This window comes from Scomber scombrus, chromosome 7, assembly GCF_963691925.1.
Source record: "Scomber scombrus chromosome 7, fScoSco1.1, whole genome shotgun sequence".
Lineage (NCBI taxonomy): Eukaryota > Metazoa > Chordata > Actinopteri > Scombriformes > Scombridae > Scomber > Scomber scombrus.
In genome coordinates, this window is record NC_084976.1 from 29,406,782 (window position 1) to 29,418,981 (window position 12,200).

The 12,200-nt window shown below is 41.5% G+C and overlaps 1 protein-coding gene across 1 annotated transcript in view; it reads left to right on the top strand.

Annotated features, from left to right (window-relative positions):
• sema6e (sema domain, transmembrane domain (TM), and cytoplasmic domain, (semaphorin) 6E) overlaps positions 1-12,200 on the top strand; it is a 110,871-nt gene that overhangs the window by 81,079 nt on the left and 17,592 nt on the right. The window contains exons 16-17 of the mRNA XM_062423349.1: positions 8,676-8,734; positions 9,220-9,270. Coding sequence (XP_062279333.1) covers positions 8,676-8,734; positions 9,220-9,270 — 110 coding nt within the window. The remainder of the gene's footprint in view (positions 1-8,675; positions 8,735-9,219; positions 9,271-12,200) is intronic.

The following is a 12,200-nucleotide window of genomic DNA, read 5'->3' on the forward strand; positions in this document are numbered from 1 at the left end:
GTCTGTCCTGGAACCGTGCCGAGGCGAGCCGAGTCGTGCTGGAACTGTGTAGTGGAAAAGCGCCATTAGCAACAAATAATCACTGAATGGCATATAAAACGATTCGCTTTCAAAAGTAGAAACCCCTGAGTGAAGAAAAGGTTGCTTCTTCAGATGTAAATGTAAAATGCAATTCACAAATTGTGTGTTATAATCTCTTCTATAATATGTTGCTGTTTGATTCTATGAATGAATCTTTACTGCATACAATGGAAGAGATTAAAAGAAAAAATTTGGAAGCTGCTGCGATGTAAATATTGCATCCTGGTTGTTGATTGGTTAGAGAGGACATCCTCCCTTGCAGCATCATTTTACATATTTTCATATATATATCATAGATCAGCATGAAAACAAATGAAATGCATTAAACTGATATAGATCCCGCCTTAAGGAGGACAGCAGGAGCCCGTCCGTCTCCTCTCTTCACTGCCCTGCAGGTGTCGTTGTTTAAGCATTTTAACCAGAATTTCAATAATGGATTTTTTTCGAAAGAAGAGAGAAAAATATTTATAAATGATACTAAGATTTGGTAATGGTTTGCTTCTTAAAAAATATCCTCCTTTGCCTCTACGGATGAGCCTCCTTTGGTGAGGTTTGTGGTCTGGAGTCAGTAGCTGTCACTGGAACATCCTCACAAGTACATTAAGACCTGTTTGCGATGGAGAGAGATGAAGTGCCGATGTGGCCTCACGCTGGCGAGGTGCTCCGAGCAGTTCACTGACGTTTGATTTATGAGCCGGTGTTTAGCGTTCAGGACAAAGCCACACTGGAAATCAATAGACCAGAACCTTTAGAGAGTTCGGCCAAAATATATCCTGTCCAGACTCAACTATCGGGTCCCTGCCAGAGACGGAGAGAAGTATGGATGGACGAAAAAGAACAAAAAGAAACAAGAGTAATAGGAAGAAAAGAAATGGAAACAGAGAGAGAGAAAGAGAGAGAGAGAGAGAGAGAGAGAGAGAGAGAGAGAGAGAGAGAGAGAGAGAGAGAGAGAGAAGGAATCTAAGAGAGGAGAGATCCATTAAAGGAGGTGAAAAGAGAAAGACAGACAAAAGGCAACAAGGGGTGAAAGGAGAAAGAGTGGGAGGAAGGGGAGAGTGAATTTTATCAGTCTGATTCCAAAGTACAGAACATCTGTTTTTCATTTAGATTTCTCTTTTTAAGAAAAGGTCTGCTTTAGGCCCTCTCTCTCTCTCTCTCTGCAGCTCTGAAGTAACATCGGATTTTAAAACTTGCATTAAGCGATACCTTTTATGTATGTATATATCATTGAAAAGAGGTGATGAATGGATGTTGAAAGACTTGAAAGGAAGATGGATGAGAAAAAAAGGATGGAGATGGAAGGAGAAGAATGGATGAACTGACGTGAATCGAGCATCAGAAAGAGGCTGAGCAGAGTTTGAGATGAGGCGGCTCAAAAGTCAAACACCTCCTGGGACTTCCTCCTTTCTTTTCTGTCTCTTTTTCAATGTCTCCTCTCTCACATCACTCTTTTCATGGACTATCAGTCTCTCTCTTTTTTTTTCTCCTCCAGCCCTTTCTTATTCAGCGGTGGCATAAATTTTAATGACTGATTCGTGGCTGATCCAGAGGATAGGAGAGAGGATTCACAGCCCTCTTTTTTTCTCTCTCTTTTCTCTCTCTTTTTGTCTCTTCGTCTCTTCTCGCACATAAAAGCCGTTTGCTCGTATGAGCTTTGGAAAATATCCGGCGAATCAGGTCAATCAGATTCATCCCTGTCTAGTCGTATATATCAATCATATTTTTTAACTTTTAACTCCCAGCTCTCTACATTAACTGAATCGGATCGTAGACGACACAGTTCGACTTGGTCCGATTAGTCACGATGCCACATCATCATTATAATCGCCCCTACAGTTATAACATGATTGTAGCTGTATGTTGTGTGATTTAGTCATTTCCCTCATTTTATATCTTTTAAAAAACACTCTGTATCTTGACTTTGAAAAGCTGCTACATAGCTAAAGTCATAACTTTCATTTTTTGATGGTTTTATAGTTAAAGAGCGTTAAACCCAACATATTTATAGCCATCTAGATTTAATGTATTTTCCAATGATTGTTGACTACTATTTAAGTATGTGTCTGCCTTTTTATCTTGTTTATGGACTCATCTGCAGGTCAGTTCATTGTGCAGATACTCACCTTGAGTGCATTTTTGTGCCGTGTTATTTGAGGTAAAGCCAACAGCATTCATTAAAATTTAAGGCCACACAGCAAAAAAGTTTTGTTTGTTCCGTCCGATCTGTGGAGTGAAATCTGTGTTGCCGCTAAGTGCAGCGCTCTGTAATTATCAATGCCAAGATAAAAATAATCACACACCAAAACTATCAAACCAGGTGCAAGGGGGGCATTTATTTCAGTTTGTTTGAGAACAAGGCCGTTATTAGTCAGATGGCATCCTAACGGCACCCAACAATCTCATTTGAGTAAGAGTGTAACAGAGCCAGCTACAGCGCATGAACTCAAGCTGAAAGGGGTTTTTTTTTTTTTTGGGTAAAAGCGGACAGATGTTCATATCTGACAGCCAGCAGTTCCTCGTGTTTGCAAAGTCGAGCAGAACAAAATGAATTGTGGCCCGATGGTCGTGTTCAGCTGTTTATTCATGTGCAAGAAAGCCAGAGAAGGTCAATTATGGTGAGAATGCAGAAAAGTCTGGCATGCTCTTTCAAACGTAAAGGTGACCTGTCATCCCACTTGTTAACTAAACTCTGTTTACAAGCTCTAGTTCACTTCCAGCACACAGTCAGTTTTTAAAGTCGCCTCTCACTCCGAAATGTGTTTTTCTTATTGTTACTTCACCTGGATGGTTGACCTACACTGTGCACACAAGCATGGTTGTATGTGCAGAGTTTGACACCAGACAGCTGTTTTCACATTAATCTACTGAAGACTGAGCTTCTCTGTGCAACACATGTACACACGAGCATGAAGTGTAACATCACAGCTAGTTTGAAAGCTATCATCCGTCCAATAAGCAAGTCTAACAAGCGTGATGTGGAAACCTGAAGCCATCGATGCACACATACGCTGAGGAATTACTTTTTCAGTGAAATAGAAGATATTCTGTGTCCAGTAATTAAACTTTTGAAACTAAAAGTAGTTGCATATTCATATCACACATTCTGGATTCATTTTTAAATGTCTTAAAACATGTCTGGAGGCGATCTTTAAAAAATAGATTTGGGTTATTTGTATTATTAAAACCAACAAATCTTTATCCTGCTATCAAATATCTAGGCACGGCATGAAATCATTAATGCCTTCATGCTGTAGATCTCCAGAAATATACAGTTGAATTAGGCCGTGTATTCCCCTCTTTGCTATCAACTCCAACAACTGCATTACCAATCTGAGAGTCCCACCACATCTGGCAGACATCACTGAGCATGCTCGGGCAAAAACTGTAACCACTGTTTTAATCATAACAAAGGAAATGTGTCACTCATTGTGTTAGTATTTATATTTCAGGTAATTGTTTCATACTTAAAGCAGAATGCTGAAGATATTACAGATGACATGACGAGTTGACATAAGTAATTGAGTGGCAGTAAGATTGACACATCAGAACGCTGCTGCTGCTGCTTCCGACCAGATTGTCTCTTGTGGTCCACTTGGTGTTTTTATCAGTTGCTATGGTGATTAAAGAAGAGGGTGACATGCAACGAGGACACATGTATTAAGAGGAGTCAATACAGCGCCAATGCTCAGCCTTGCTGCCAATTCCTCCTAGTGGCCACTCGCTGTATTGCAGCTCAGAAAGCTTTTTGCCCTTAAGCGGTTTTTAAGTAAAAGGAAGGAGGGGGGAGAAAGGAAAAGAGGAAGGAAGGAAAGAAGGACAGAGGAAGGAAGGTAGGAGGGAGGTAGTAAAAAAGGAAGGATGGAGGGAGAAAGGAAAGAAGGAAGGAAGGTAGGAGGGAGGTAGTAAAAAAGGAAGGAGGGAGGGAGAAAGGAAAAGAGGAAGGAAGGAAAGAAGGACAGAGGAAAAAAGGAAGGAAGGTAGGAGGGAGGTAGTAAAAAAGGAAGGAGGGAGGGAGAAAGGAAAAGAGGAAGGAAGGAAGGAAAGAAGGACAGAGGAAAGAAGGAAGGAAGGTAGGAGGGAGATAGTAAATAAGGAAGGAGGTGAGCGAGGAAGGAAGGAAGGAAAGAAGGACAGAGGAAAGAAGGAAGGGTGCAAGGAAAGGAAGGAGGGGGGAGGAAAGGAAGGAAGGAGGGAGGAAGGAAGCAAGGAAGGAGGGAAGGAAAGAAGGAGGGAGGGAGGAAGGAGGGAAGGAAAGAAGGAGGGAAGAAAGAAAGGGGGATGGAAGAAGGACAGAAGGAACAAAGAAAGGAGGATGGTGGAAGAATCTTCCATCCCAAAATAGAACAGCGTGTTTTATTTTCATGAATTTTCTTTTGTAAAAGAGATATATTTAAAATTGTTGGCTACTAACACCCCTGACCCCTTCTTCATCTTTGATTTCTGGTGGAGTATATTTAAGTATCAGCATTAGACTGAGCAGAGGCAGGTCCTCAATGTCCGAGTCTCCATTTCCATTTTTCCTGTCCATTCTCTCTCTCAATGTGACAACTTTTCTACCTCGCCTAAACTTTTGTGTGATTGTTGTGCCTCTGCCGTGTTTCTACTCAAGTAAATTGAATTCACTTAAATACAGGTGGTTGAAAACACATCTGTCATGGCTCTTTTGGTGTGTTTTCAGTAGTTTCTGGACAACAGAGTAGTCATATTGCATGAGAACGCGAGGGATTGTATGTCATACTGCAGCCAAGCTTGTTTTTGGGTTGAATCATTGTTTGCTTAAAGCTTTGTCGGAGATGTAGTTTATGTATATAAACAAAAGTAATGCCAGCCATTCTCAGCGGTTTGGGGATCATTCTTTATTTTTTCAGGCACTTTTCTTATGAGTCACAGGGTAGTTTTATCTCTTTAGTCCTCGTAAAGGTATTCGATGAAACCATGTAAGAGGGAATTATCTCTCTTTGCCTGAACTGGTCTCAACCTTTAGACTCTAACGATGGATCACGAGTAAGACGTAACATTGTTTTAAAAAGAGTCACAAGCCAAAAAGGTTAGGAACCCAAATATAAACTTTACAAAACAAAACTTTTCACTGTGATTCATAACAAAGAAAACTGATCTGTGAAGTCAAGCTCACAAACTGCTCTCAGGCTGTAAAAATAAATCCTCTGAAGATAAAATTAAATTATTTTTTTAAGTCTCTTCTCCCCTCAGACTCCTTCAGTGTCGACACGAACACTGAGCATCAGCCTGACTTTCTTTGATTTGATAATCACCTCCTGTCTTACACTGATCCCTCCCCCCTCAGGAAACGTAAAGGAACTCACTAGAAGAGAGCCAGGGCTTTAGGGGAGTAACGCAGGGTGTAATTTACTGCACCAGGTGTATATTTGAGCACCAACCAGCTTCCTCATAGGTTTTTTCTACTAACACACATTTCCGAAACTGACAGTCGACGGCAGAATTTCTGCTTTAACCCTCCTGTTGTCCTCGAGTCAAGGAAGGAACGGAGGAAGCAGGAAGGAAGGGAGGAAGCAGGAAGGAAGGAAGGGAGGGAGGAAAGAAAGGATGGAAGGGAGGAAGAAGGAAGGAAAGGAGGGAGGAAGAAGGAAGGAACGGATGGAAGGAAGAAGGAAGGAAAGGCGGAGGAAGAAGGAAGGAAAGGATGGAAGGAAGAAGGAAGGAAAGGATGGAAGGAAGAAGGAAGGAAAGGATGGAAGGAAGAAGGAAGGAAAGGATGGAAGGAAGAAGGAAGGAAAGGATGGAAGGAAGAAGGAAGGAAAGGATGGAAGGAAGAAGGAAGGAAAGGAGGTAGGAAGAAGGAAGGAAAGGAGGGAGGAAGAAGGAAGGAAAGGGGGGAGGAAGAAGGAAGGAAAGGATGGAAGGAAGAAGGAAGGAAAGGATGGAAGGAAGAAGGAAGGAAAGGAGGTAGGAAGAAGGAAGGAAAGGATGGAAGGAAGAAGGAAGGAAAGGAGGGAGGAAGGAAGGAGGGAAGGAAAAGAGGAAGGAAGGGAGGAAAGAAAAGAAGGAAGGGAGAAAGGTAGGAGGGAGGAAAGAAAGAGAGAACGAGGAAGGGAGGAAGGAAGGAAGCAAGCAAGGAAGAAAGGGGGATGGAGGAAGGAAGGGAGGAAAGAAAGAACAGTCAAAACAGACGGGGTCAATTTGACCCGGGAGGGCGACACAAAGGTTAACACACACTAAAGAAACTGAGGTGATTAATTATTCGAGCTGATTCTCCTTTCCAGCTGAGTTCTGTGTTTTCGGTCTGGTCTAATTTACACCATTGTTTCTCTGAGAGGCTGAAAAGCAAAGTTTATTTGGGCATTGTGTTGTATTGTATGCCTCCACAATGAAGTCTAAACATTTTTGTGCAAAATCATGTGTTTGATTGAAGTTTTGTGCATCTGTGTTTGTTTTTGTGTGTCTGCGAGACAAGTTTTCCTAATTATAGATGGCTGCTGGAAGTCTGTCTGTTTGTATATAATCTGTGTGAGATGTAGGTTTGTGTTCAGGTTATATAAGGAACTAATTAGTTTGGTATAGAGTAGGCGTGCATGCATGCTTATACAAAGTGTTTCTGCGTGGATACTGGATCATTACGCTTGTGCTTGTGCAGTACGTGAACCCATGTCTATTTTATTTGGTTCATTACAACACGTGGGAGGATTGTTGGCGTCGACGGAAAAAGCCCCGCTCGTCTAGAAGGGCTTCCGCTTCGCCGTGTCGTTGGCTCGATCTCATTACTCAGATGCGACTGGGAAGAGCCTTGATTTCCGGTTGAGTCGCAGGTGAAAGATGATGCGTAAATTGGAAGGAAAAACGATGTATTAATCATAGGCACATTTTCACGAGAGCAGCAGGAAATCAATAATTGTCAGATTGGCATTCATGTCAGTTTGGAGGAGTGGTTCAAAAGGTGAATTCAGAGGATTGGGATTGGCACGGCAACAAGCCCAGAATGACAGAAACTGCACAGTAAAAACATTTTTTTGAACGATTCATTTAACATGATTGAGCTTTTCTTTCCCTTTTCGCTGTTTTAAGTCTCACTTTTTATGTTGATTTAATTAGATTTAATTACATGTATTCACATATGGCAAAACAAGCAACACATCCAAACATACAGGTGTAGGGAGCAACAATAATACATCTGCAAATATCCATTCACTTTCCAGCCGTAGTGGCTTGATACTTGCATGAGACTGTAAAATAGTAAAGTGTTTTCAACAAGACCTCACGCTCCTTTATTCAATCTGAACCTCTCCTCCTCTTGTCCACTTCAAAATCTGCACAAAAACACTTCAGTTGTATGAAAAAACAGTTTTAGAAAATGTGACTCCAGGTTCAGTTTCTTTATTATTATTCCTGCAGAAAGCAAAATTAAGTTTCTGTTGCCATTAGCAGTGCATAGAGTTCAAGAGCAGAAATGTTAAATTTGGAAAATATCAGCTGTAAAGTGACTGTTGGAGGCTTTGCTGCAGATTCTCAGCATTGACATTCACACAATAATACAGTAGGACATTTATTGTATAGGTACCGGTTTCAACAGCATCTTCAGTAGACTAAATATAGTGCAGCGTCAGAAAATGTTATGTATGGAGATAAGAAAAGTGTAGGAGGATTACTTACTGAAGTTCAAGCAGAGGAGGCAGATTGAGGGAAAGTAAGGACACACAAAAGAACAACATATAAACTCCAAGAATCTGCTGAATACCACAAAAAGTGATGATAAACAACCTTTGTAAGAAAGATCCAAAGGTGGATTTTTTCACTTCTGGTTTCGACCACCACTTGTGTCCCAACCAGGCGGGGAGTTCTGGTCCTCTGAAATGATGCCAACGCGGAAGTAACTTAAAACTGCATTCTATCAAAAGGCCACCAGGGGGCGACCGCTTTGGTGTCAAAAGGACTTCCGTCTCTATACAAGTCAATGGAGAATTCACCAACTTCTCACTTGATTTCTAACCTCAGTAAACATTTTTCAAAATGTGTTTGGTCTCAATCGCTAGTTTAAAGCCTTCTTCAATGCAGTATGATGTTCATTTGGGACATTTTGGCCTCCCTGATTTTATATGTGACGATAAAGCAGGGTATGCATTAGGGCGTGGCTACGTCGTGATTGACAGGTTGATTGGTTCACAGGTTCAGGAGGGCGCCTCATGCTCCTCCTGATGCCCATATAAGTAGAATCCGTGTTTTATTTTTCCCAGCATGCACCTGAAATCTTCAAGATGGCGCTGCTCAGATCCAAAACTATTCCCTTCCAAGCAGCAGTCCACAAACCAATGGGTGACGTCACGGATGTTACGTCCATTTTATATACAGTCTATGGTCCCAACACCAAATACCAGACATGGACTAACTGACCTCGACCAGACACAGAACAAATTAAATTTTCTTACCGTGCACTTACCGTCTCCATTTACCAAAGCAGTCCTCCTCAATAAAACCAATTTTGGAAAAGATTCACTGAAGTGCTTTGGTAGAAATGGACAATCAGTGGAGTGGATTAATGCAAATGTACTAATAGATCTCTTCTTCTTTGTTGTTTTTGTGTGTGTGTGTGTGTGTGTGTGTTTTTGTTTGACTCTCTTCAGGGGCGGGTTTGAACAGGATGTAGAAAACGGCTACCATCAGCTCCCCGATACCTGCCACGGTAAGATGGAAACATTTTTGTTATTCTCAGCCAATTTGCATTAAAGCAATAAAGAAGACAAAATAATAAACTATTGACTGTTATCAGATCTTTGGCAGAGAGCCACAGCGGGCACAAGTGACTGCAGATCTAACGAGTTATATTAGAAACATTACGATGTATTTATTTCAACAAGGGTAGCAATTCAGTTCATGTCGAAGGAGCAGTTTGTCCGCCCCCGTGCACACAATCCCTGCTGGAATACTGTTCTCAATCTTTCTATGTTAATTAAGCATTTGCTCATGGATGTGGTTTTTATGTAAGACAAAGTGGGTTGTTTATAGCTCTTTTGCATGAGTCTGGGATGTGATCAGAAGCATAAACAGGACAACAATTACTTATCTTCTATTAGAAATTAATGAATTGTAGCTCAGAAAACAGCAATCTTATCAACTAATCAACACACGTCTGATTCTGTTTGTTTTTTTTGTATTTCTCATCTGCAGATGTCCTGGCAACCACTCGCAAGCAAAACACGGCACTAGATTCAGCGTATGGTCAGTGGACACGTCTTTTTATATATTTTATTGTTAATCCAGCTGATTTAACAGGTCACAACCAAAATGGGCTATAAGCCAGCAAACTGACCCAATAAGCAGCTTAATATAAATTGGATTTTAATAAAACTAGTGTGATTTGTAACCAAACACGCTGCCGCTGCTTTATGCTCGTTAACGGCCACGATTCACATGAAATGAGAACGTAGGCATTTTCTGTTTTGCAGCCTGGGGCTTAATTGAGTGGTTTTGGCCACCCGTCCTAGTTAATTGTTGTAATTAATCAAAGTAGTTATTTATGGGTAAAATGGGGAACTGTCATCACTATAACAAAGTACACCCGCAGTCAGACACAAACATACTTCTCTATAAAATTGAAATTCAAAAAAAAAAAAAACCCAAAGTTGATCTAACCCACTTATTTGGTGGTGAAACTTAAAGCAAGCGGAAGGAAGGAAGGAAAGAAAAGAGGGAGGAAGGAAGGAAGGAAAGAAGGAAGGAAAGAAAGGAGTAAGGATGGAGGGAGGAAGGAAGGAGGGAAAGAAGGAAGGAAGGAAAGGAGTAAGGAGGAAGGAAGAAAGAAAGGAGTAAGGATGGAGGGAGGAAGGAAGGAAAGGAGAAAGGGTGGAGGTAGGAAGGAAGGAAGGAAGGAAAGAAAGGAGTAAGGACGGGGGAAGGAAGGACGGAAGGAAAGAAAGGAGTAAGAAGGAAGGAAGGAAGGAAGGAAAGGAGTAAGATGGAAGGAAGGAAAGAAGGAAGGAAGGAAAGGAGTAAGGAGGGAGGGAGGGAGGAAGGAAAGGAGGAAGGAAGGAAGGAAGGAAGGAAAGAAAGGAGGGTTAAAAAAAGTTAATTGTTGTAATTAATCAAAGTAGTTAATTATGGGTAAAATGGGGAACTGTCATCACTATAACAAAGTACACCAGCAGACAGACACAAACATACTTCTCTATAAAATTGAAATTCTAAAAAAAAAAACCCAAAGTTGATCTAACCCACTTATTTGGTGGTGAAACTTAAAGCGAGCGGAAGGAAGGAAGGAAAGAAAAGAGGAAGGAAAGAAGGAAGGAAAGAAAGGAGTAAGGATGGAGGGAGGAAGGAAGGAAGGAAGGAAGGAAGGAAGGAAGGAAGGAAAGAAAGGAGTAAGGATGGAGGGAGGAAGGAAGGAAAGGAGAAAGGATGGAGGAAGAAAGGAGTAAGGAGGGAGGAAGGAAGGAAAGGAGTAAGAAGGAAGGAAGGAAAGGAGTAAGATGGAAGGAAGGAAAGGAGTAAGGAGGGAGGGAGGGAGGAAGGAAAGGAGGAAGGAAGGAAGGAAGGAAGGAAAGAAAGGAGGGTTAAAAAAGTTAATTGTTGTAATTAATCAAAGTAGTTAATTATGGGTAAAATGGGGAACTGTCATCACTATAACAAAGTACACCAGCAGACAGACACAAACATACTTCTCTATAAAATTGAAATTCTAAAAAAAAAAACCCAAAGTTGATCTAACCCACTTATTTGGTGGTGAAACTTAAAGCGAGCGGAAGGAAGGAAGGAAAGAAAAGAGGAAGGAAAGAAGGAAGGAAAGAAAGGAGTAAGGATGGAGGGAGGAAGGAAGGAGGGAAAGAAGGAAGGAAGGAAAGAAAGGAGTAAGGAGGGAGGTAGGAAGGAAGGAAGGAAGGAAGGAAGGAAGGAAGGAAGGAAGGAAGGAAGGAAGGAAGGAAGGAAGGAAGGAAGGAAGGAAGGAAGGAAAGAAAGGAGTAAGGATGGAGGGAGGAAGGAAGGAAAGGAGAAAGGATGGAGGAAGAAAGGAGTAAGGAGGGAGGAAGGAAGGAAAGGAGTAAGAAGGAAGGAAGGAAAGGAGTAAGATGGAAGGAAGGAAAGGAGTAAGGAGGGAGGGAGGGAGGAAGGAAAGGAGGAAGGAAGGAAGGAAGGAAGGAAAGAAAGGAGGGTTAAAAAAGTTAATTGTTGTAATTAATCAAAGTAGTTAATTATGGGTAAAATGGGGAACTGTCATCACTATAACAAAGTACACCAGCAGACAGACACAAACATACTTCTCTATAAAATTGAAATTCTAAAAAAACAAAAAACAAAGTTGATCTAACCCACTTATTTGGTGGTTGAAACTTAAAGCGAGCGAACCTGAAATGTAATCTATAGTCCCCTCTTGTGTAGATAAATAATGAGCTTGCAGGTACAGTAACAGTGCAGTAGAGCAAAGTTGAAACAGGAAGTGATCTTTAAAATCAGTCAAAGAAATTGGACTTTTCCCAGAGCCCTGTTTGGTTTGTTTACTCACGGCCATCGGCAATCATCTGGCTGCTCGAATCCCTGCCCTGTTTGATCATTTTCTTGTTGATGTCGATGAAGTGAGTAAAATTGTCATCTTTAGTAGGAGTGATGGTCCAAACCACATAAATAAGGCCCCAAACATTAAAAAAACCAATCTCAATTTAACTGAATTGTATCTCCTCATCCTTGAGCCTTGACCTACAGTACAGCGCTCCCTCCCTGTTCCTTTAACTGGATGAGTTTTATTCAGTTGTATGCCTGAAATGTAAATGTTTCTGCACACAAGGGAAGTTACAGAATCTTTTATTGAGGCAGCTGAATGGCCGTTGCCACCTCTCTCTCTCTCACTCTCTCTCTCAGCCAGTCTGACAGCTTAAACATTGAAGCCATTGTCTGAAGCATCACTCCTTTGATGGGCCAGGAGCTACGCTGGCCAGGCTGCCTAATGCCCTGTATCAAGAGGGATCATCATCCCTGTCACGTCCCATTACTCCCCAGCCGGCCACAGCGCACTGCCCCTGGCATGGCCGGAATAGAAATAGAAAATGCCGCCAAGCTGGCTAGCTCTCAGATAAGATTGAGGAGGTGGTGTTAAAACAATTTTCTAACTCTACAACATTCAAAACTAGTCATTTTCAATCAGATAGCTGTTGGCCAGC